A 26,010-nucleotide genomic window follows, 5' to 3' on the forward strand; every position below is an offset into this window, starting at 1 on the left:
CAGCACCCCAAACTCAAGAATAAAAAAACCTAAAAAAATAAAACACAAAAAAAACTGGATGAAATTTAATTACTTTGTATAACTGATAAATATTTAAGTGACCACAGCTTTCACTTTCTACCATAAACACAAGTATTGCAAATCTTAATCTGAATGCAGTACTATGAAAGCGGTCCTGATTCTGAAGAGAAATAAATTTTTTTAAAAAAAATTCAAAGGAACTATCAAAAGTAGATGACACCCACATTTTAACATACTAACTGTTGCATTTCTATCCTTGTGAAAACCCTGTACTCCTTTCAAGCACCTGTGAATTTGCAATGGATGAAAAATATCTGCTAGTCTCTAAGTTCCACCAGTTGAATCTAGACATTTCAGATATCTAAGGCTTTTCATCCTCAAGTGCATTAAAAAATATGACAGCATTCAATTACACATTCTCTAAAGTGAAAAAAAAAAAACCTGTCCTTTTATGACTATAATTTCTTCCACCATTTAAGTAGATTACACTTTTTAGACAACATCCTAAATTCAGTTAACATGTTTACATTTAAGAGGAACCTGACCATCGGTTTTCCACCTCGGTTTCATCACAGTGCAATAGAGCATCTGATAATTTAGAGACCAAATGGATCAGTAGAGGAACACACACCATATAATCCTAAATCTCCGGAAATATGAGGAACAACTGCTATCTCTGAGTTGTCTAAAGATGACCAACATTTTCCTGAAAATCTTTCGATTAATATTATATTTGATTTCGCTAATCTAATAGGTCTACTAAAAATTCACAGTACTGTTCACACAATAAATGAGATGTTCTTTCATCGGCGTAACCGATAGAACCACAGTACGGTTCAGTTTCTAGAGTCAGATTACTTGACCTGCTTTTAAAACACTTAAATTCACGCAGTTATTCCTATCATTCATTCCCTGCAAAAACAGAGGTTCTATACGGGGGAAAATACATCATCCTCAGCGAGATATCCTATAACAGGCTCCAAGTCCACAGCAAAGCCCACCGAGATCCACGGCAGCTAACCCCCGTCGTCCCCGGGGACGAACTCGGGCCCCAAGCCACCCCACACACCTTCCTCGGCAAAACTCGAGGGTCGCTCACACGACCCCGATCAAACCCCTCACTTCCTGGATCCTCTAGCCCCCAAAGCTGGCTTTCTGGAGGCGATCTTACCTTCATGATGATCCTGGGGCCGCAATCCCCTCGAAAACACCAGATTCACCTGCACCTGGAGGCGAAACAAAAGACACCCCGTCAACACCACGGGCACCCCTCTGCACCGGCGGAGGCGGAGGGAACCATGCGAAGCCTGCACCCCGACAAGGAGCCGAAGGAGGCGTCGGTCCCCGAACCACCAAACGCCGAGCCGGGGCCCCCTCTGGCCCCACCATCCCCGCAAACCCGACCACCTACACAGCTCGACAGCTTCCCGTCCCCATTGTCGGGACCCGACGGAGTTTCCCGTCTCCGACAATGACGCCATTTCTGTCAGAGAAGAAACTCACTACAAGCCCGAGGGCCGGCGCGGGGTCGACTGCCCTCCTGCCCGCGGGCCTGCGCGCCGGCCCGGCCGCTCCCCCTCGGAAGGGCTGCGCACCCCGCGTCCAAGCGGGCGCGGGCCGGGCCTCAGGGAGGACGGCGGGGGCGGCGGACCCGCCGGAGGGCCGCGGGCTACACGGACCCGCTGCAGAGCCTCAGCCCACGTCCCGCTCCGGGGCGGACACCCGACAAGTGCGAGCGGCATCCACGTCTACCGGCCGCGGGGACGGCGAGAGCGCCGAGGGACCGGGCGGCGGCAGAGCCCCCCCACAGGTCGGGGCCCCCCACCGCGGCCGAGGGGCACTAAAGCGCCGAGTGTGCGGCCGCCAGGGTGGGGGGCGACTCGGACTCGGCAACTGCGGGGGGGAGGGGGGCGACGCGAGTTCCTCGGAGGCCGAGGCCCCGAATTGGGACGCCGGGGGACACCATCCCAGCGATCTTCCCCGGCTCCCCGGCCGGGCCCGGTGACTCCCCCGAAGACCCCCTTACGAGACCGCGAAAGCCCCAGAAAATGCCCCTACCTTCCTCGGAGACAAGCTCCGACCCTGGCACGTCCAGAGTCCCCTCCCCTGCTCCCCCCCAAAACCAGCAGGCCCGGGGGAGAGATGGGGGAAGAAGGGCGGCGGGTCCAGCGGTTGCTGAGGCTGAAGCTCCGGCTCCTCCTCCTCCCGCGGCGGCGACTGGTACCTTTGTTTGGCGGCCGCTCGGGCTCCCTCGCTGGGGGGAGGGGGGACGACGAAAAATCCCTCCTGGACTGGAGGTCCGGGCCCCCAGTCGCGCTGCCCTGCAGAGGACGGCGGCGACAGACCCTCTGCGACTCCCTCCGGGCAAAGGTCCAGGCGGTGGCCGTGGCGGCTGCAAGCTTAAGCGCAAGAGTCTCCCTCAGCTCCGGCGCCTAAGCTCCTCACTCCGGACTCGACTGACGGGCAAACATCGCTTCCCCCCCACCCCAAGTCCCCCCCCCTTCCCTCCTTTCTTCCCTCCCCTAGACTTTTTTTCCCCTCCCCTATCTCTTTCCCGGATGGCCTCTTAGACGACCTCGGATTGGTTAGACTTCTCTAGAACCCGCCCATACCCTGTTCCTATTGGTCCCCGCGATACAAACAACGACGCCATTTTCCCACCAGTTCTATGGAAACAGAAAGTTACGCCTCAAAGCTCCCCGGGAAATGTAGTCCAGCCTCTGGGGCCAATGCGCGAGGCCTTGCCCCTGAGAACTGCAAGACCCGCAACGCCCCGCGCCTACGTGAGACGGGGAATGGGGGGAGGGAAAGGGGGCGGGGCGACAAAGCAAAGGGGAGGCGGCAACGACGCCTGCGCAGTGTAAGCGGGATGGCGCATTTTCTTGCACCGAGCAATGCGGTGTCGCTGGCGGGTGAGGAGGGCGGAGAGTGCTATCGTGAGGTGAGGGGAGGGATTCATGTAGGCACCCGGGGGAGCCTTGTTCTGAACTATAAGGTGGGAAGTTGATGCTGGGTACTGCTACTCCCGGACCCCCGGCGTGAAAGTTGTGATATCATCCTCGAACCGTGAGTGGCTGTGGTGGCGGCTGGGGGGAACCCGGATGGGGAGTGAGGGTGGGGGAGGTTGGGAGGCGGAGCTGAGAGGAAAGAAAGAAAGGAGGGTGAGGACCCGGATGCTGAACCGGATTGTGTCTGAATTTTCCATCCTCTCGCTGGAGAAGGGGAGGAGCGGTAGGGGACCCCGCGGAGCGGAAGGGGGTCTCGGGGCGGAGAGGAAGCAGGAACCTCACCGACCCTGCGGGATCTGCTAGACGGAGTCGGCTTTGGAAGCCCTTCTGCCAAGCCTCTGTGGAAAATATGCCTCGAAGTTGTTTAAATTCCTTCCATGTACCTCTCCGGCAATTTTCTTCACTCCCATCCATCGTCTCCCGGAGTTCGAGTGGAAGGATGCACCCCCCCGCTTCACAGCTGCGCTTACACTTTGTCGATTAAGCAATTCTGAAAACAGACCCATCCCTTTTTAAGAAATTACTTTTCACGATATTTTCACTTTTCTGTGCGTGTGCCCGGATTTCGTTCTCTAACGCATTGGAAGGTACTCGCCGTACGTCCCTTCGTTCATTTCGTCTTTCCCACATTTGAACGCCACCGCCTGGTGTGGTCCCTGCCTTCGTGAGCCTGAGCCTAGTGAGACAGGCAGGATGGCCACACAAGTTAGTGTGATATTGCAACAGGTGTGAGTGCCACGAAGGAGAGTTTCGTGGTGATAAGAGAATTGGAAATAGGGAGTTTGCCTTAGGGAGATGAGGGAAGGCTTGCCCGAGGGAGTGAGGATCGAGCCGAGAGTGGAAGGGTTAGCGGGAGTTAACTACGGAAAGAACATTCCAGAGAGAAAGAACATCACGTTGGAAAGCCTTCTTCCAGGAGGGAGCTTTTTAAAGCTTGAGGATCGGCTGGGCCGGGGGTGGCGCGTGGTGGGGGGAGCCGGGGCTTGGCTGTCCGAACCTGATACGCTCTGTTAGGGAGTTTTGTTCTTATCTAAGAGCCATGGGATAACTTCGGAGGGTTGCCAATCAGAAGGGAGATAGGACCAGATTTGAATTTCGAAAAGGTCACTGGCTGAATAGTAGAGGACCAGGGGGATATTGCTTCAGTAGTCCACACGGAGGAGAGAATCTGATTTTGTGTTAATTAATATTCATCATGCGTTGTTTGAACAAATGTAAGGCAGTTTCCCAGTTTTGAAAATGAGTAGTTTCAGACTCCCACAGAGGCATCCTGTGGTGGTTCGTTCTAAAAGTAGATTAGACAGAACATTGTAAATCAATTATACTTCGGTAAAATAGTTTAAAAATTAATTACTTTTTAAAAAGTAAATTAGTAGAGTTCATGTAACACATTAATGCCTCTTTATATTCAGGTCCAGTATGTGATAGCTGAAATTTCTAGGTGTGATAAATTGGAGTCTTTTGGGTTAAAAAAGAAGAAAAGAAAAAGAGCCAAATCAGTATATGCCACGGTAATGTAAAAACCCTCAGACTCTTCAGAAGACACAAAACTTTAGTTTTCAGTACCTAGCAAAATTGAGGCTTCTGTGTTTTCCCACTGTTGAGAATACTTGCATGCAAACATTCTCTGGGGAAGGAACATTAATTGACTTATTTGTTAAGTGAGTATTCTTAAACTTACCGGAGTGAGCAAAGGAAAGAATGATTATTTAAAGTTCATAACTAATATTTTCAGTCGAACAAAACATCAACCAGCTAAGCCCTAAGAATTGAAACAGATTAGCGCTGAAAATCTGTCTAGCAGCGAATTGTTGTTACTGATACAGAAACAAAAGAGAATTATTGGAAGTTGGTCTTACTGATTTTTAAATTAAGTCAGATGTGTTCTGGAGGCTGTGAAAAAGATAAACATAATTTTTATTCTCAACCTAGTTGGGAAGAGATGGCTACTAACTGGTTTAAATAGAATAGTATTTGAGATGCTTTTTTAAAATTCTACTTTTAATTCTGTTCAATAATCTTTTAACCTAAGTGATTATTCTTCCTGCGCATCATCTTCTTTTCTTTCTTTAATCTCTTAAGATAATCTGTGTCAAACTTTAAGCAGTATAGGTAATAGGTTACTAAACTGGTATTTGGATTATTTTGAAATATTTTCTGAACTTTTTTCCCTTGCAACATACTTAACATTAATTGTTGGTCAAGGCAGATGTAGAAGTTTCCTATATGAAAGGTTTCTCTTAAGATTCATATTGCTGAAAGGATTTCCTTTGGGAAGTGCTGATGTTTTAGTATTGTTTCACCTAGATACTCAGGACTAGACTACAGAAAATACACTTCTCAATCTTTTAGTCTCATGATCCTAGAGACCAAATCATTGTCCCAAGAAGCAAAAGAAAGTAGACAAAGGTGAGAAACCTTCTAAAGTGTGCCAATTAGAAATGAAAACTCCCTCCCATTCCCCAAAAAAGAGAAAAAACAACAAAAACAGAAATGAAGACTCCTAATAGGAGGACAAACAAAAAAATAGCAATAGATATTTACAAAGAAATAGTAGAGATTCAATAGTAAAGGGGGATTCTAGGAAAACTGAGTGATGTTCTAGGAAATATCGGAGTAAATATAAAATTCAGAATAATAAGTCACTACAGGGGAATATTTTTAATAATATAATTGCACTCAAGTAAATGCATGTCTTAATCAGAATGTCTGAAATGGATTGATTGTGAAGAAAATGCAGAATAGGATTTGCTCCTTATATTTTAAATACACAGTTGACCCTGAACAACGTGAGTGGGAACTGCTTGGCTCCACTAATACATGGATTTTTTTAAAATAAGTACATACTATAGTATTACATGATTTGCACTTGGTTGAATCTGTGGCTGCAGAAGATTTTCAGCTGTGTGTGTGTGTGCGGAGGGAAAGGTGTTGGTGCCCTTAACCCCGCTGTTGTTTAAGGGTCAAATGTATAAAACATACTCGTTTTAATGCTTAGAAAAAAAGTATGTTTATTAATTTATATGATCAAGTATAGAAGTATCTAATTCTGTGGTTTTCTTTTGATGTTGATGTCAACAGTTTAAGCCTTTTATGGTTGATAAAATAGGAGAGGCTTTTTTTTTTTTTTTTTTTGCGGTACGCGGGCCTCTCACTGTTGTGGCTTCTCCCGTTGCGGAGCACAGGCTCCGGACGCGCAGGCTCAGCGGCCATGGCTCACGGGCCCAGCCGATCCGCGACATGTGGGATCTTCCCGGACCAGGGCACGAACCCGTGTCCCCTGCATTGGTAGGCGGACTCTCAACCACTGCGCCACCAGGGAAGCCCCTAGGAGAGGCTTTTAATGTAACTTTTGTAACTAAGGAAACCACTTAAAATCCAGGTGAACACCTTGACCAATATAATCACTTAAATGAAGAATTTGCCTTTTTTTTTTTTTTAAAGAGATATAATTTACATATCATATAGTTTTCCCATTCAAAGTATTCAACTCAGTGTGTTTTGTTACATTCACAAGGTTGGGCAGCCAGCACCACAGTCTAATTCTGGAACATTTTGATCCCCCCAAAAAGAAACCCCCATTAGCAGTCACTTTCTCTTCCCCCCACCCCAGCCCTATGCAATCATTAGTTTACTTTCTGTCTCTATGGATTTGCCTGTTCTGAACATTTCATATAAATGGAGTCATATAATATGTGACCTTTTGTGACCATCTTCCTTCACTTAGCATAATGTTTTCACGATTTCATAGGTGTAGAATTTTCATTTAAAACCAAACTGAAAGTTTACCTTTACTAAAACACCTTGAAATACAAATACAAATTCCTTTGCACTTTGATACTCAGATAATTTAGTTAACTACATCATCTTTATGTTTCTCCTTTTTTACAGATCAGCTTTGAAATTAAAAAACAATGGAGAAGACTCAAGAAACAGCCCAAAGAATTCTTCTAGAACCTTACAAGTACTTACTTCAGTTACCAGGTAACAGTTTAGTTATAGTACATATAGGGTCATCTGTATAAAGTAATGGTCATTTAAATATTAGCATACAGAAAAGGTTAGACTTGCCAGCTCTTGAGAGTTTCTACTTTCTATTTTGTAAGAAGATACATATGAGGAAAACAATAATAAACTTTTACAACTTTTTGTTCTTAAAAGGGACGTTTTTGAGGCAACCGTTAAAAAATATCCAATTTTATAACATAACTAAAAAAATAAAAACAGTTAAAACATTTGAGTATCTCATTAGAAGTTTTATTCTTTATGGATGCCACACATTCCTATTCCCTACTCTTTATATATTAGGGGATGTTCTGCCAATTTGTGAAACAAGAAGAAGCTTCACTTAACTTCCCTGTTCAGGTTTTCCATTATCACATACACTGCATTTCTTATACTACTAGTTCCTTTAAGAGACAAATAGTAAAGCATCCAAAGCACATTACTTGGAAGCATTGCCCACATTATTCCTATATAAAGATGAGTCACTTGAACATGGCTTCCTAAAGAAACACCTGCCTAATCATATATATGCACCTGTTCTATTTTACTTTCTTTTTTTTTTTTTTTTTTTTAAGCTTTTCTGGGAAATGATAGTAGCAAGGAAAAACTCATGCATGTGATAAGTGTGGCTTCTTGTAATAAAACTTCCAGTTACTAAAAGGTGATAAGTTGGGACTTCCCTGGCAGTCCGGCGGTTAGGACTCTGCACTTTCACTGCTGAGGGCCCAGGTTCAATCCCTGATCAGGGAACTGAGATTCCACAAGCGGCGCGGCATGGCCCAGAAAAAAAAAGTAAGTTGACAACTATAGAAACCTATTTAGCCCATAGTGTGGCTCAACTGTAGTGATGATCTCAACTCAATCACGGTAAAAAGTTTTTCACTTCTGTTCTAAAGTGCACACTTTTCTTGATGAGCACTCCTCAATGGCATTTCTATTCTTCATGAGTCTGGGGAGGATAAGTACTGTTGTCTGAAGCCAGAAGAGTGGTAGCTCCCTACTTCCACCTTGGAAACCATCATGATTAGTGTCATTTCTATTCTGGCAGACCCTCATGGAGACATACTTGTTAATGTCAATGCTTCAAAAGAATGGAGGAGAGACAAGCAGAGAATGCAAGGGAAAAGTTGCCTACTGTTTAAGAAAAAGCCAAGAGACTGCTTTTGAGTGACATTTATTCAGCAGCCAGTAACTTTACTTATTTAAGAGTCTCCCATTGAGAAACGTAGCACTATTTCTCCTGTACTCTTCCCACCTATTGCTGGACTTATTTTGTTACACGCTGGCAAACACTGGTTGGAACTGGGCTACCATAAAACATGCCAGTTACCAGTGATGACAAGTGTCCAACTAGCACCACCCAGTGTCTCTGCTCCACTACTGCGCAGAACAAGGACTGCCTGTAGTTACATTTTAACAGCAACGCTTACCTGTGTAATGAACTACTTCTGTAACATTTTTTTTAATCCTCATTATTTGGAAGTAATGTTTTAGGCCATTAGATAACATATTTAAGACTCTCATTAGGTATCCCATCTTTTTATTTTTCAAATCAAATATACTCTTGCACCCATGATAGAATATAACCTCAAAAGAGTTTCCTAAAGAAAGAGGAAACTGTGTTATGCATAAAGTATTTTTCACAGAGAGCTTCAGAGTTACTCTTGTCGATATTAGGATATTCTGAAATTAATGAAGTAGAATGACTTTTATTTATGTTGCTTTCTTTACCCTAGCGTAGAAGTGTAGGTCCCCAGGCCTTTGCAGTGGGAGGTAGAGGGTGGGTTTTGAAATGGAGGAAGAAGAGAGCCTGCAGAAAGGGAGTCAGTAACGTTAAGGTCTTAAAGAGGAAACAGTAATTACTGTAATATTAAAACAAAACATGAGGGGACTTCCCTGGCGGCGCAGTGGTTAAGAATCCACCTGCCAATGCAGGGGACACGGGTTCGAGCCCTGGTGCGGGAAGATCCCACATGCTGCGGAGCAACTAAGCCTGTGCGCCACAACTACTGAGCCTGCGCTCTAGAGCCCATGAGCCACAGCTACTGAAGTCCTTGCACCTAGAGCCCATGCTCCGCAACAAGAGAAGCCACCGCAGTGATAAGCCACGCACTGCAACGAACAGTAGCCCCCGCTCACCACAACTAGAGAAAGACCATGAAGCAACGAAGACCCAACGCAGCCATAAATAAATAAATAAATACATAGATATGTAAATACCTGAGTACCTGTAAGTTAAGCCATTTATTGTACTGTTTTCTAAATACATTCTGAAGTGAAGGGGAAAATGTGCCTGCACATTGATTCTCTGTTCTTCATCTTCTTAACTTCTTTTTTAAGGTTATAGGGTTACTTTGCACAATTGTGCCTTCTCAGTATAGCCCAGATTGACCTTTATCAAAATGGAAAGTAAATCAGAAGGATAAAGGATATAATTGCTATTCAGACCACATTCTAAGGGTTAGTAGACAGAGAATACTGCTTCCAGAACCCTAAGAGATCCTTCCCTTTTAGACTTCTCACAGAAAGTGAAACTTTGTTCCATGTGGGTATGTGATGAGGGTGTGTGTATTCATTTGTTTGGCTGATTGGTGCAGAGAAAACACAGATCGGACTCAGAAAATACTGTTTTTGTTTACTGAAACTTTATGTAACTATTTTCCTGAAACCTAATCTGAAATTAGGGTGTTACTGTGCGTTCGCTTTAGCAGGAAGCTCATAGAAAGAACATTTTTATTAAATTGTTGTGGTTTTATATATAAAGGAATATACCATTCCTTTATATTTGGGCTAAAACAACTTCTAATGGTGACTACTACCCAAAGACCTCTCTTGAGCTTTCTGTGTAAGAAAAAGATAATATTGAAAAACTAATGGCCCTAGTCAAAATAAAGAGATTAACTTTTGACTAAATTCAGGATGTTAAAAGGGAATACGTCATGGAGTGGAAATTCACATTTTGATAGGAAAGAAGCAGAGCTGTCCAGTCTCTAAAATCTTAATATAAAGGAATGGTAGATAATTTTAAGAGGTAATTCTATAAGGTAATTCAATAGCAAAGTACATTTACTCAAAAAAAGCTATAGTTATATATGGAATGGATAAACAAGGTCCTACTGTATAGCACAGAAAACCATATTCAGTATCCTATGATAAACCATAATGGAAAAGAATATTTTAAAAGAGAATGTATATATATGTATAACTGAATCACTTTTCTGTACAGCAGAAATTAACACAACATTGAAAATCAACTACATGTCAGTAAAAAAAAAAAAATACCTATAGCCTCTGAAGTGGATGGTGCTAATTAACTGCCACTAACTAGACTGGCTCCCTTTTCAAAAAAAGGAATGTATTAGATCATAATTCCCTAAAAGCACATTCCATATTACTCAGCCATAAAAAGAAACAAAATTGAGTTACTTGTAGTAAGGTGGATGGACCTAGAGTCTGTCATACAGAGTAAAGCAAGTCAGAAAGAGGAAAACAAATGCTGTATGTTAACACATATATATGGAATCTAAAAAAAAAAAATGGTTCTGAAGAACCTAGGAGCAGGACAGGAATAAAGGACACAGGGAGGGGGAAGGGTAAGATGGGAAGAAGTGAGAGTGGCATTGACATATATACACTACCTGATGTAATTAGATTGCTAGTGGGAAGCAGCCACATAGCACAGGGAGATCAGCTCGGTGCTTTGTGACCACCTAGAGGGGTGGGATAGGGAGAGTGGGAGGGAGACGCAAGAGGGAGGGCATATGGGGATATACGTATGCATATGGCTGATTCACTTTGTTATACAGCAGAAACTAATACAACATTGTAAAGCAATTGTACTCCAATAAAAAAAAACCCACACATTCCATTCCAAAACTGTTGATACAAGTTAAGATGAAAGGAGTGAGCTTACTGATGGGTCCTTGGAGTCCTAGAACTCTCTTTTTCCTGCCCTAATTTTAAAAGGTTGTGCGTTTTAGGATATGAGTTTTGCTGGAGGGAGGTAGTAGGGCCCATCAGTGGAAGACAAGCTCTACAGTAGATAATGGATTGGTGGGGCTGGATTTGTCAAGTTTTGTTAGTTTCACAGGAAGTTTCTGAATGTGTTTCTTGTAATTAAAAATATTAATTTATTGCCAAATTTTATTCTTTAAATGCAGGTAAACAAGTGAGAACCAAACTTTCACAGGCGTTTAATCATTGGCTAAAAGTTCCAGAAGACAAGCTACAGGTATTTAGGCAATTCTAACCTTATTCTTAATCTCCAAGAAATTAATAGATATCATGTAAAAATACTCCTAGCTCTTAATTCAGTTTAATGATCATACAATATCTTCCATTGAGGTTGCTACATAATAACTAGTTGTAAAAACTAAGGCACCTGACACTTTTATAATCTGTTAATATACAATAAGTATTTATAAGCTCTTTTGAATAATTCAAATAAAATGAAATTTTTCAATTGCATTTCTTGTTAGATTATCATTGAAGTGACGGAAATGTTGCATAATGCCAGTTTACTCATCGATGATATTGAAGACAACTCAAAACTCCGTCGTGGCTTTCCAGTGGCACACAGCATCTACGGAATTCCATCTGTCATCAATTCTGCCAATTATGTGTATTTTCTTGGCCTAGAGAAAGTCTTAACCCTTGATCACCCAGATGCAGTAAAGCTTTTTACCCGCCAGCTTTTAGAACTCCATCAGGGACAAGGCCTGGATATCTACTGGAGGGATAATTACACTTGTCCCACTGAAGAAGAATATAAAGCAATGGTGCTGCAAAAGACAGGTGGACTATTTGGATTAGCAGTAGGTCTCATGCAGTTGTTCTCTGATTACAAAGAAGATTTAAAGCCACTACTGAATACACTTGGGCTCTTTTTCCAAATTAGGGATGATTATGCTAATCTACACTCCAAAGAATATAGTGAAAACAAAAGCTTTTGTGAAGATCTAACAGAGGGAAAGTTCTCATTCCCTACTATTCATGCTATTTGGTCGAGGCCTGAAAGCACCCAGGTGCAGAATATCTTGCGCCAGAGAACCGAAAATGTAGACGTTAAAAAATACTGTGTACATTATCTTGAGAACATAGGTTCTTTTGAATACACTCGGAGTACTCTTAAAGAGCTTGAATCTAAAGCCTATAAACAAATCGATGCATGTGGTGGGAACCCTGAGCTAGTAGCTCTAGTAAAACACTTAAGCAAAATGTTCAAAGAAGAGAATGAATAATATTAAGCCATTCTTGATTAGGCCTGATCGCTTAGTTGACTTTTTTTTTTGTCTTTTAGCCTATTACCTTTTTTAAAATTTGGACTAAGCTGTTAGTCTCCAAAAACTGAGTGATAGTGGTGATGTGAGTGAGGTTGTTTCAATATAGAATCCCCGTGTACAGATAATCATAGTACCAAGTTGAAGGAATCAAAAGGAGCCACATTTAAATGAGTCTAATTTGAATGTCAGAATGTGCTGTGTTGGGACGTTGTGGCCAACTTTGCCATGCATGTTCTGTTGATTCTGTCAATAAAGAAGACTTCAGCTCCAGGAATTTTTACTTCCTAACTGTACTATATGGGCAGTTCACAATTCATCTACCCCATTTCCCAGCCATTGACTACTTGGGACCAGTTTCTATAGCTAGCTGGCCCAAAAACCACAGGAACTCCTCTTTCTTCCTAAATGTAGTTGCTTAGAATAGCTCATTCTCCTCCCTGGAAACTCCCTTAGTAAAGTCTTCCATGAGAAAGCTGACAGTGACAAGCAGTAAGCATTTTGGCCTCTTTTCCTTCCTCCCAACCCAGCAAATTCTGCTGTTTAACCAAGGAGTCTCCACTGAATGAAATATACACACTAGCCCAAATTCTTTTTCCTTCTAATGTAACTTGTGCCTCAAAACTAATTAGTATCTGGGTACAGCAGTATCTTTCCATTTGTGGGGGGGGGGGGGAGGTACATGGAAAAAGTATTTTAGGAAGGAGCCTTTAAACCTTTTTATACTGACTTATCATTAGTAGTAAAAATAAAAGAGCTGTTTGCTCACAAGTACAAAAGCTGGGGGAACTGTCCTTTTCCTTCCCATCCGCATCGTTAACCCCACTATAGGCAGTTGGTGCTTGAATGGAAAAGGAAGTAGGCATCTTTAATCTCTGATTAAAGGAAAGAAAAGTGTTAACCTGAGAGCTAGTGCCTGACTGAAAATTAGCCAAAGGCTACACTATCAGGCACAGTTAGCTTTATAGTGCCTTAACCCTGACTATCCCTTTTGTTTCATTTTAAGCCCTCAGCCCCTGGAGCCATCTTATGGCACAAGAGGTATGAAAAAAGAGACCCTGATTTCTGTATGAGAAGTGTCACTGACATCCCAGAATGAAAGTTTGTACTTCTCAGTAGCATTACATTTTGCTTGACTGGTTGTACAGTGTGTTATCTTAGATCAAACCACCGTATTTTTGTATGAGAAATTCTCACCAAAGCACTCAACCTAAATCTTTTTTGAAAAGTTGGGTATTGCCTTTACTTTTAGAATAATTTGAGTCTTCCATTTTAATTGATCCAAGGAAACCTGAAAATCATACATATTTGTGTTATACAATGGATATTTGAATTTTGTTTTTATGAACCTACAACAAACTTGATATTAAAAAATATCTAATGCTAACTATATAGACAGAAATGAAGTTATTTACCTATAAGTATAATGATTGCTTAAGTAGATTATTTCTTAGCTAATCAAATTAATTTTGGCCTGGTGCTACTCATGATTCTTTTCTCATTTATTTATTTATTTTTTTAAATTTATTTTTGGTTGTGTTGGGTCTTTGTTGCTGCACGCGGGCTTTCTCTAGTTGCGGCAAGCGGGGGCTACTCTTCGTTGCAGTACGCGGGCTTATTGCAGTGGCCTCTGGCTCCAGGCACGCGTGGGCTTCAGTAGTTGTGGCACTTGGGCTCAGTAGTTGTGGCTTGCGGGTTCTAGAGCGCAGGCTCAGTGGTTGTGGCACACAGGCTTAGTTGCTCTGCGGCATGTGGGATCTTCCCGGACCAGGGATCGAACCCATGTCCCCTGCATTGGCAGGCAGATTCTTAGCCACTGTGCCACCAGGGAAGCCCTCTTTTGTCATTTTTATCTTGCCTTTCAGTGACAGAAATGCTTGGCATTGAATTGGGGACTTATAAAAAGTTATGTATTAAATCATCAAAAATCTATTCTTTTCACTTGAACCATAGTCATGATGGTTAATACAGAAGAAAATCAAATTGATTTTCTTTGTTGGGAAAATCAAAAGAATGAAGGCTAGTTATGTTGCTATAAATGACTTTCAGACCTCAGCAAGATTTTAAATACATCAGCTCTTCTCTTATTCCACTCTGTCAACTTCCTTACTTCCTTCTCTTCTTAACCTATAACCTATAGTCGTTCACTTAAGGGAGGCTTTCAAGAGCTTTCTCGGATCACTTTCCTCCTTTCCTTAGGCCCCTCTCATCCTGCCAGTTCCCAATCCTGCATGAATCCAACGGTCCACGTGCTTTGCTCCTCCCACGTTGCCAAGTGCTGCTGGGGAACGTTTTCACAACTGCTGTAGCCATTGCAAATTAATGTATTAAAAACCTCAGTAGCCCTTTTATTTTTCATCTAATCCTGATGGAGGTTTAAAATGTGTCAATCTAGGGACTTACCTGGTGGCGCAGTTGTTGAGAATCCGCCTGCCAATGCAGGGGACACGGGTTCAATCCCTGCTCCTGGAAGATCCCACATGCTGCGGAGCAGCTAAGCCCGCGCGCTTAGAGCCCGTGCTCCGCAACAAGAGAAGCCACCGCAATGAGAAGCTCACGCACCGCAACGAAGAGTAGCCCCCGTTCGCCGCAACTAGAGAAAGCCCATGTGCAGCAACGAAGACCCAACACAGCCAAAAATAAATAAATTTACCAAAAAATTAAAAATAAATGGTATTTGTCAATCTAGCATTCCCTCCTCCTCCTCCTCCATTCTTCTCCTGTTAAATGTAAACTCTTCTAACCTCCCCTATGCTTCTTTACGTCTGCCTTTCATCTCAAGAAAAGTTGTTTGTCCTCCTGCCCTAGACCAAACAAGCTCTCCTGTTTTTGATTCCCTCTCTTTCTGCCTCTTGAGGGCCTTATTTCATTCCCTGCCTTATATCCTCAAGATTTCTCCGTTGGCTCTTTTTTAATCAGTACACTGAGAGGCAGGAAAGAGGGAAGAAAATGTACATTTGTGAAGGACCTATTAGGCACCACCTGTTTTATGTTTATTTATTTATTTATTGCGGTTCGCGGGCCTCTCACTGCCGTGGCCTCTCCCGTTGCGGAGCACAGGCTCCGGACGCGCAGGCTCAGCGGCCATGGCTCGCGGGCCCAGCCGCTCCGTGGCATGTGGGATCTTCCCGGACCGGGGCACGAACCCGTGTTCCCTGCATCGGCAGGCGGACTTTCAACCACTGCGCCACCAGGGAAGCCCCAACCTCAGCTTTTATGTGATTGACTATATTGGACCTTACAGTTGTATGGCATAATTTTACTATACTCTTGGTAAAGATTATAATAGTACGTGCAGTAAGCAAAAATCAGTAATACAAATTTCCATATTAACCCATTAGTTAAAGTTAATTGTGTAGAATGTTTAATGGGCATCTTGTCATAGAGATATCTGGGAAACATCTGCAGCACTACCTGCCTTGTCATGCACGTTGTTTATAAAGCACTCTATGCTTTAGGAGAATGACCCATTTATTTTCTTTGAATTATATTTGTTACTGTACAGAAAGAAAAATATATCTGAAGATTGAAAATTGGTATATTGGATGATGGAAGCTATTTAGACCTCAATGGGCAAAGCAGTACTAATGGTAAGCTACAAAAGTAATTTGTAAATCTCACCAAAACTTGTAAAGGCACATAATAGAAATTGCAAAATGGGAATAGTTAAATATTTGAAAAGTAAAAAATTTAAAAAGATTTAGCTTTAGTAAATTATATTCTAACAGCTGTCCATATTTTACAAGAAAGAAATGATTTATTAAAGTTGACAGATAAAGTCAAAAAGTCAATTAAACTAAAGGAAACTGAAAATGAAGCAGAAGTTTATTGAAACAAATAATGATAAGCCCTTTGAAACAAAACAAAGTAGCTATTCTAAGAGGCAAACTAATAGATTTTCTAATATGGTTTATGAAAATGCATTTGTGGTTTGATAACAGACATGAAAGCGTAATTTTTTTTAAGTTTGTTCAATTTATTGAATCCTGAAACCTGGCCAATTTAAGTTTGTAAAGCTCTGGATCGAAGAAGAACAAAAATAAAATGACAGCATTCACTAAATGACTTAGCACTAAAGATATAAAATATATAATTTTTGACACTATTATAAGGCTTAGAAAAATTTTGAATATAATTCCTGGTAGTTCAGAGGAAACCAGGAGAGGATTCAGCAAAAGAATGTCATTAGTATTAGGAGAAATTTTCAATTTATTGAGACCACAAGTCACCTATGACTATCAATTTATTTCATTTTATTTTTTTGGCCACGCAGCGTGGCCTGTGGGATATTAGTTCCCCAACCAGGGATCTAACCTGTGCCCCCTGCATTGGAGGCACGGAGTCTTCACCACTGGACCACCAGGGAAGTCCCATGACTATCACTTTAATGAGGAAGTTGTTGGGAGAATTTGTTGCAGTTTACTGTGTTACATCATGGCTCAGACAGGAGTATCATTTAGCTAGTAACTGCTGCAACAAACAAAAGATCAAACCAATCATTTCCTCCTGCCTTGGAGTATCATCATAGCGTATATGGATAATTAATGTCACCTAACTTGTTTTACTGGAATCCTTTCTCTTCCTTCAGCCCATGTTGCACAGAACTGCCAAACTAATCTTAATTAATTTGCTTTCACTTTATGCCTCTATTCATAAATCATTTCCTTTTAGGACAAACACTTTAGCTTCACAGTCAAAGCTCCCTGTAATCTGCTTCTCATCTTATATATACACACATATATATGTATATATATTTATACTTATATATAATTTTTTAGAAACAGCTTTATTGACTCACACACCACATCATTGTTTTAAAGGATACAATTCAGTGGGTTTTAGTATATTCATGGGGTTATGCAATCATCACCACAATCTAATTTGATAACATTTTTGCTTCCCCTGAAAGAAACCACCATCACTATTAGCACTCACTCCCATTGGCCCCACTCCACCCCTAACCCCCAACCGAGGCAGTCACTAACCTATTCTCTGTATTTATAGACTTGCCTATTCTGGTTGTTTCATGTAAGTAGAATCATATACTACGTGGTCTTTTGTGACTGGCTTCTTTCACTTAGCATAATGTTTTCAAGGTTCATCCATACTACTTATATCATAACTTCAATAATTTTTGTCTGAATAATAGTCCATTATACGAAAATACCACATTTTGTTTATCCATTCATCGGTTGATGGACATTTGGATTGTTCCTACTTTTTGGCTTTTATGAATAATGCTGCTATGAACATTTGTGTCCAGGTTTTTCTGTGGCTATATATTTTCATTTCTCTTGGGTAATATTATGGACTGAATGTGTCCCTCCAAAATTTATATGTTGAAGCCTCAACCTCCAGTATCTCTGTATTTGGAGATGGATCTTTATGGAAGTAATTAAGGTTAAATGAGGTTATAAGGGTGGGAATCTGATCCAATAGGATTAATTTCCTTACAAGAAGAGACCCAAGGGGACTTCCCTAGAGGTCCAGTGGTTGAGACTCTGCGTTTCCAGTGCAGGGGGCGCAGGTTCAATCCCTGGTTGGGGGATTAGGATCCCACGTGCCATGCGGCCAAAAAAAAAAAAAAAAGACCCAAGAGATCCCTTTTCTCTCTTTATACCATGTGAGGACACAGTAAGAAGGTGGCCACCTGCAAACCAGGAAGAGAGCCCTCACCAGGAATCAAATCAGCTGGCACCTTAATCTTGGACTTCCAGCCTCCAGTACTGTGAGCAAATAAATTTCTGTTGTATAAACCACTCGATTTGTGGTATTTTATTACAGCAGCCCAAGCCAACTAAAAAAGTTCAATACCTAGATGAGTCATATGGTACCTTTGTTTTACATTTTGAAGAGGGAGTATATTCTTAAGATATACTCCCTTAGTTGTACAGAAATGTACATAAAAGTATATTCATTGCAGCAGTATTTGTTTTTTTCTAAGATTTTTTTTGATGTGGACCATTTTTAAAGTCTTTATTGAATTTGTTACAATATTGCTTTTGTTTTATGTTTTGGTTTTTTGGCCAGGAGGCATGTGGGATCTCCACTGAATCACCAGGGAAGTCCCTGCAGCATTATTTGTAATAGAAAAAAAGTAACAAATGTTCATCAATATGAATTGATTAAGTCACAGTTCACTGATTTAATGCGGCAAAACTATCTGTATCCTATACATACAATATATAGTAAGTAGCAAGATAATTTTTAGATATTCATGTTCTTTTCCCTCTATTTTTTCCATCTTTAGTTACAGAAAGGTACCCAGTCCATTTTGTACTTTCTTGCCTCAGGGAAGTATTATGATGATAAAGCTAAAAGAAGGCTCTTGTAAAACACTTCCTTTCTGAATTAATTTTCCTACAACCTGAGCCTGTTGAAGAGATCAGGCTAGGTGTACTGGAAGGGAGACACAGAGAAAAGGAGCAGTGACTTTAAGGGCAAACAGAACAGAGGAGAGAGAGATTCCTGGGAAGGGAACAAAAGCTAGAATTTCCCATGGTTGTTGGTAGTACTGTAGGAGGTGAGCAAGACTTCATGAAGGATGGACTAGACAGTAACATTCCCGCTCTCTTCCTGGGACAGGGAAGCAGAAAAGTGCCAGGCTTTGAGGGATCACTGTTGGCTTCAATAATAAACCTGCCAATGGAGTCTGATGCCTGAAGTTGAGGTAAGGAGGCCCTAACACTGACTGAGATTAAATTTTCTGCTAGTCCTGCAAGAAGGGAGTGAAAAAAGAACACTCGTCCTTTTCAAGATGCTGGACTGAGTACGTGTTTATCTTTTCTCCCTCTTGAGAGAATACTAAAAGGAAAGAAAAAGAATTAAAAGGCTAAAATGTCAAAATAACCTTGAGAATTGGAAGGGCTTTGTTAGTGGATGAGAAATTCCAAAAAATGTCTGGAACACAGAAAGCAGAAAGACTACTGATTGATGTAAGCAGTGGGGATATGGCCAGAGCTAAGGCTATGTAGAGAAGGGGTTGTGGCTGAAACGGGACCCAGCAGGCTCAGGAGAACTGAAAGTACTTGGCAGAATAATGGACCCCCAGCGATGTCCACGTCCTCCTCCCCAGAGCTGGTGAACAGATTAGATTACATGGGAAGGGGGAATTAAGGTTGAAGAGAAATTATGGTTGCTTATCGATGATCTCAGAATAGGGAGATTATCCTGCATTAACCAGGTGGACCCACCGGTAACTACAAGCTTCCTCAAAGGAGAAGAAGGAGGCAGAAGGGGAGAGTCAGAATGAGATGTGACATTGGAACCAAAGTCAGAGTGGTGTGATGAGAAGGACTCAACCCACCGTTTCTGCCTTTAAACGTGGAGGAAGGGGACCACAAGCCACAGAATGCAGGTGGCTTCTAGGAAATATAAAGATAAGGAAACAGATTCTCCCCTGGAGTCTCCAGAAGGGAACACAGCCCTGCTGATACCTTGAGAAGTGTTGGACTTCTACAGAACTCTACATAATAAATATATGTTGTTTAAGCCACTAAGTTTGTGGTAATAGGAAGCTAACTGGAACAGCTCTATACTTGTCAACAAAGAGGACTGGAGAGATAAATGTGAATGAAAACAGAAATTAATTGATAGTCTGTAAATGGAAGGGTACATCTCCCCATGCTACCTCTTTATTACACCCCAATGGGCAAACTAAATCATCACTGCCAGATATTTTATCCTCAAGCAAAAGAGTAAGACATCTTTTTAGAGAAGTAGAAGTGAGTTTCTGGGAAGAATTTGAGCAAATAGGAAAGGTATTGGTGTCAAAGAGCTACATTCTTCTGTTCTGGCATCAGGGAGCCTTCCTGGAGCATCATGGCTGCTCCCTTCCCAATCACATGACATTGAAACTTACCAGTCAGCCAGCCAGCCCTGCTTGCATAAGTGGAGCTCCCATTAGCTCACATTTAGCATTTCTCATGCCTCATTCTGTCTGAAACACAAATGGACAACCAGAAACTCGCACACATTTATAGAATACCTGCAGTATGACAGAGAAAGACCAAGGTAAAAAAAAAAATAGCAAAAACAAAATGAAACAAGAAAAATATAGAAAAACTCAAATTAGAGGAAACAGAAAAAACAGAGAACACCTTAAAACAAAATACGACAAACCATAATCTGTAAGTAGTATCACTGGAGAGATCTGAGGAGATATTCAATTGAATCTATGGCAGCTGTTGTTGTTTATCTTCCTAACAGACATCCCTAACTTCTACTTCATGAAAAGAACCTTGATATTTTCCCCATGTTGCATGGCCATGTGTTTCAGGAAAAACAGAATTCTCTCTTCCTCGGGGGACCTTAGTCTTTGTCACTTAAGGCCTTCAACCAGTTGGGTGAGGCTCACCCACATAATGGAGGGCAATCTGCTTGACTCAAAGTCTGCTGATTTAAATGTTGATCTCATCTAAAACATACCTTCACAGCAACATTGAGACTGGTGTTGACCAAATATCTGGGTACAATGGCCTAGCCAAGTTGACACATAAAATTAACCTTCATAACCACATGCCAAGATGAAAAGTTGCACATCAAAAGGTACCAAAATTTCCTTAGAAGAAGGCTGGAGAGAACTTGGTATGATAAACCTCTGCCACTGTGAAGTCCCCCGTGGAAGGCTGACTCCTCCTTGGGATGGAGCTGTGAGGAGGACAGATATGGAAGAAGATTGTAAAATGTTACAATAAAAGAATTAGCTTTTGATTTTTTTCTTATATAAATCTTTTTCAGGATGTCCTTATGAACAATTATTCATAGCCTCAACTCCTATGGTGTCCAGTAAGACACTGTGAAATCAAATAAATCTCCAGAAATTGAATGGGTTTACCTGATCTTGATTTTCTTTTACGTTACCCTACAACTCCAAAGGGCTTGTGTACTAAAGTAGGCATCATGCAGAGATGGCCAGCAGGCACATGAAAAGATGTTCAACGTCTCTAATTATTCGAGAAATGCAAATCAAAACTACAGTCAGGTACCACCTCACACCAGTCAGGATGGCCATCATTAAAGTCTACAAATAACAAATGCTGGAGAGGGTGTGGAGAAAGGGGAACCCTCCTGCACTGTTGGTGGGAATGTAAATTGGTGAGGCCACTGTGGAGAACAGTATGGAGGTTCCTCAAAAAACTAAAAATAGTTGGGAATTCCCTGGCAAACAGTGGTTAAGACTCAGCACTTTCACTGCCTTGGCCCAGGTTCAATCCCTGGTCAGGGAACTAAGATCCCATAAGCCACGCAGTGCAGCCAAAAAAACCCAAAACAGACAAACAAAAAAAATACATGCACCCAATGTTCATAGCAGCACTATTTACAATAGCCAAGACATGGAAGCAACCTAAGTGTCAATCAACAGATGAATGAACAAAGAAGATGTGGTATATATACACAATGGAATACTACTCAGCCATAAAAAGAATGAAACATGGATTTGCAGCAACACAATGGACCTAGAGACTATCATACTAAGTGAAGTAAGTCAGAAAGAGAAGGACAAATACCATCTGATATCACTTATATGTGGAATATAAAATGACACAAATGAACTTTTCTACAAAACAGATTCACAGACATAGAGAACAGACTTGTGGTTGCCAAAGGTGGGGGATGGGGGAGGACTGGATTGGGAGTCTGGGATTAGCACATGCAAACTATTATATACAGAATGGATAAACAGGATTTTCCTGGTGGTATAGTGGTTAAGAATCCACCTGCCAATGCAGCGGGCACAGGTTCGAGCCCTGGTCCAGGAAGATCCCACGTGTGTTGGAGCAACTAAGCCTGTGCGCCACAACTACTGAGCCTGTGCTCTAGAGCCCACGAGCCACAACTACTGAGCCTGCATCCCACAGGTACTGAAGCCCGCACACCTAGAGCCCTTGTGCTCCGCAGCAAGAGAAGCCACCACAGTGAGAGACCCGCGCACCGCAACGAAGAGTAGCCCCCACTTGCTGCAACTAAAGAAAACCCCATGGGCTTCCCTGGTGGCGCAGTGGTTGAGAGTCCGCCTGCCGATGCAGGGGACACAGGTTCATGCCCTGGTCCGGGAAGATCCCACATGCCACGGAGCGGCTGGGCCCATGAGCCATGGCCGCTGAGCCTGCGCGTCCGGAGCCTGTGCTCCGCAACGGGAGCGCCCACAACAGTGAGAGGCCCGCATACCGCAAAAAAAAAACACACAAAAAAACAGCCCACGTGCAGCAATGAAGACCCAACACAGCCAAAAATAAATGAATAAATTTATTTTTAAAAAAAGAGAATGGATAAACAATAAGGTCCTACAGCACAGGGAACTATGTTAAATATCCTGTGATAAACCATAATAGAAAAGAATATGAAAAAGAATGTATGCATATGTATAACTGAATCCCTTTGCTGTACAGCAGAAATTAACATTGCAAATCAACCTTACTTCAATAAAAAAAATTTTTTTTTTAAAGTAAAATAGGTGTCATGGTCCCAGTGACAAAAATCAAGAAAGTAGATGTAGTCACTGAAAGAGGATGTAGCCCAAGAAGAGCAGTAATTAAGGACAGTTATCAAGGAGGGAACAATTAAAGGAATAAGGAAACCATGAAGGAAGAGACCAGCTGATTGAAAAGAGAGGAGGTTCTTAATCTGTGATCCATGGACTTCTCTGGGGCCGATTAACTGTCTTCACAGGATTAATTAACTCCCTGAAATTATATGTGAAATTTGCATGTATGTGGATAGCTGTCAACAGATTTCCAAAGTTATTTTTTAACTCCCGGTCAATGACAACGACCACAACAAAGAAAAGAAAAAAAAGAAAAGAAAAACAAAACCAAAAAATAATCACTGGAAAGAAAGCATGTGGTTTCAAGGAGTGAACCATTCAAGTATAATGCAGTAGAGATACCCAAGAGGATATTGTCTGAAAAATGTTCAATCAGTATGGCAATTAGAAGGTCTCTTCTTTGAAGAGTAATTTAGTTGTGTTCCCTCAACCTCATTTCCACTTCAGGTCACTGTAGTGTGGCTTCTGAGGCTGCTACTCTACCCAAACTGCTCTTGTCAGTGACACTGACATTTATTTTGTGAAATCTAGCAAATAGTTCTCTCTTCTCATCTAGCTTGACTTCTCAGCAGCGGTGACCCCACAGTCTTCCAGTTTTGCTCCAACCTCTCTGGTTTAAGCCGCCATTTCCTTTTGTACCCCAGATGAAATGACTACAATAGCTCATAAGTGATGACCCCTCTTGTTTTTTTTTGTTTTTGGTTTTGGTTTTGGTTTTTTTTTTTTTTTGGCCACTCGGCTTGCTGATCTTAACTCACCAACCAGGGATGGAACCCAGGCCCCTTGGCAGTGAAAGCGCCAAGTCCTAACCACAGACCGCCAGGGAACTCACCGTAAGTGACCCTCTTAATCCTCCCTCAGCACTGCTTCCCACTCCTGTTTACCTGTATAACTAGAAAGATCTTCCTCCAGTTTTTTTTCTTTTTTTTACATTGCTTGATCCTTCTTATCTTGCAGCTGTCAATTCAAATGTCACCTTGAAAGTTATCCTCCCCTTACTTCCTACTTTCAGTTTGTAACATATTATCACAGAACCATCTGTTTCCTTTAGTGCACCTCACATAATCTGAAATTATCTTATTCATTTTATTTATATATCATCTGTCTCATACCATTAAGATATACATTTGTCCAGAACTGGAACATTGCATCTCTTTTTCTCTGCTAGATCTCCAGTGCCTAAAAATAGTGTTTGGTGCAGAGCTGGCACTTATTTACCTGATGCATGAATGATGAGACTTAAAAGGAATTGCATTACAAATATTTGATATTTTAAGTTTGCACTTTTTTGAGACAGTGCTTTAAATATCATCTTTACAACAAAGGGGGATAAGTAACCCTATCGATCTATGCTATAGAGAAATCAAGGGATATGAGGACTAAGAAACCACCTTGGTGTTCTGAAGTGGTGATATTTGAAAGATAATTGTGGAAGAACTGGAGGGAAGACAGAAGCCAGAAGGCCAGGCTGAAAAAGATTAAAGTGAGAGGAGGGTGAGGAATGAGAGACAGGGTGTATAGATCTCTTTTAGGGAAAAACTTTAGCAGAGAAAGCACTTCAAGGAGATAACATGGTTGAGGCAGCAGTGCACAGGATCAATGTCTCGAGAAAACGACAGAAAGCAGAGAGGGATCATTTTTTCACTCTAGGCAAAACCAGGCAAGTACTATCACAACTCAGTGGAGACAGGAAAATATTTTACAAAGAAAAGGAAGGTGCATGCTTCCTATATCTGCTGTGGGGCTGGTCTGAATTTGGTGGATGCCAATAATCTTCAAAAAGTGTGGCCATTCTCTGCCGAAAGATAATTTAAAACTCTCCAGTTAGAAAGTGCACAGCTCTTCTCAGGACACAGCTGAATGTCAGTAAATAACTTACCTTTATTCTGCTTCAGTTTTTGTCGAAGTTGGGGCCAAAGTTGTCCTCCAACCTTCATGAGGACAGAAGGCTTGATCAAAATAAATAGTGATAAAGCCCATCTGATAAAGCCATCTGAGTCAAACCTGTAGTCTAACAAAATTTATTAAGTTGCCGAAACAAGGAAAACCACCCACCAAAGGAACTGGGGGAGTCTAACTGGAAGGAAAAAAAAAAAAAAAAAAAGGAAGAGGCAGACATAGCATAGGATTTGGTGGGGTGTATTAATAGATAAGAATTAAGCAGGCTCAGGCCTGAGCTGTGAAGCCGACTCCAAGGTCATGTACCCTTGAAAACCATAAAGTTAAAATAAATGTGGAATGTTATATCTGAAAATTTCTTATTTGAAGCACTATGCCTGGGCTGGCAAAGTGTCAAAATGATCCCCAGGACTCAGCTCTGCCAGACAGACTTGGGATATTCCATTATTACTCATATGATTTCAAAAAATAAAGCTTCTGAAAGTTTGTTTTTGGGAACAAGTTTTTTTAGCCTATGCCGTTTCATTAATCAACAAAAGCAGTTTTTACAGCTTCATAATGGGTATCTCTATGTGCTGAAATTCTGCTTAAATTTAACATTCAGCTTGAAGGCTACCTCCCTGAAGTGTTATTCAATTTCCCTTTGGTTGGGTTAAAGGCCTCTTTTATTTTCACCAACGATAACAATACTATGGGTATTATATGCTTTAATCATGTACCAGGCTCCACGGCTAAACGTTTATTTATGCATCATCTCATTTGATTCTCACAACTCTTGAGATACGAGAAAACTCTTAGAAATTAACATGCCTACGGAATTTGCTTTTTCTATTACTGCATTTACTTTCATCCTGCTTTGCGATTCAGCGAGTTAATTTTCTTCCCCTAGTTTTTGTGGAATCAACCCTACATTCTTCTCTGTGACCACCACAGGCTTCCTACGTGGTAGATTCTCAATGAACGCGGAACTGAATCTCATACAGGACTTGTAACTCGCTTCCGTGATAACAAGTAAACTGGAACCTGCGCGTCCCTTGCGTCATTCTGTCATCCCGGGTTTCGGGGACTCGCTTGAGCAGCACAGGAGCGGCGAGCTCCGCTGGGTTTGGGCGGTCTGACCGCACCTTCGGCTCCCCAGACCCTAGCTGATAAACACCGCTGAGATCCAGCGGCCGCCGCTCCTTCCCGAGGGGGCGGGACTTCCTCTCTTCCTAAAGGAGCACTTCCGCCCACAGCCGGAAGCTGCCCTGGG

General features: G+C 41.8%; 2 protein-coding genes across 10 annotated transcripts in view; one reads left to right on the forward strand and one right to left on the reverse strand.

Moving 5' to 3' along the window:
• Positions 1-2,489, reverse strand: part of ARID4B (AT-rich interaction domain 4B) — a 130,228-nt gene extending 127,739 nt beyond the window's left edge. For 4 of the 5 annotated variants that reach the window (XR_449390.4, XM_028482053.2, XM_055080827.1 and 1 more), the window contains exons 1-2: positions 2,246-2,489; positions 1,193-1,247 (exon numbers count right to left, since the gene is read on the reverse strand). Coding sequence is in view for 4 of the 5 variants with exons in the window: in XM_028482053.2 (XP_028337854.1) it covers positions 1,193-1,198 (6 nt within the window). In the remaining variant the exon portion in view is untranslated. Of the gene's footprint in view, positions 1-1,192; positions 1,248-2,079 lie in introns of all 5 variants that reach the window. The other variant, XM_007129766.3, reaches the window with a different exon arrangement.
• Positions 2,490-2,859: 370 nt separating this feature from the next.
• GGPS1 (geranylgeranyl diphosphate synthase 1) lies at positions 2,860-12,590 on the forward strand. Of its 5 annotated transcripts, none has more exons than XM_007129769.4 (4): positions 2,860-2,933; positions 6,921-7,013; positions 11,195-11,265; positions 11,513-12,590. In XM_007129769.4, the coding sequence occupies exons 2-4, from the start codon at positions 6,944-6,946 to the stop codon at positions 12,272-12,274; spliced, it is 903 nt and encodes a 300-aa protein (XP_007129831.1). In that variant the 5' UTR covers positions 2,860-2,933; positions 6,921-6,943; the 3' UTR covers positions 12,275-12,590. The 5 variants fall into 5 exon arrangements, with proteins under 5 accessions (XP_007129831.1, XP_007129832.1, XP_007129830.1 ...); XM_007129770.4 differs by having other exon boundaries at positions 2,875-2,962; XM_007129768.3 differs by lacking the exon at positions 2,860-2,933 and adding an exon at positions 2,941-3,087.
• Positions 12,591-26,010: the final 13,420 nt, after the last annotated feature.

The sequence above is a fragment of the Physeter macrocephalus genome, chromosome 20, assembly GCF_002837175.3.
Source record: "Physeter macrocephalus isolate SW-GA chromosome 20, ASM283717v5, whole genome shotgun sequence".
In the NCBI taxonomy this organism is placed as follows: Eukaryota; Metazoa; Chordata; class Mammalia; order Artiodactyla; family Physeteridae; genus Physeter; species Physeter macrocephalus.

Excerpts from the sequence above, each read along its gene's own strand:
- GGPS1 (XM_007129769.4), top strand. The coding sequence starts at position 6,944 with ATGGAGAAGACTCAAGAAACAGCCCAAAGAATTCTTCTAGAACCTTAC. Across the intron at positions 7,014-11,194 it reads GTACTTACTTCAGTTACCAG|GTAAACAAGTGAGAACCAAA; the intron begins GTAACAGTTTAG and ends CTTTAAATGCAG. Across the intron at positions 11,266-11,512 it reads TTCCAGAAGACAAGCTACAG|ATTATCATTGAAGTGACGGA; the intron begins GTATTTAGGCAA and ends ATTTCTTGTTAG.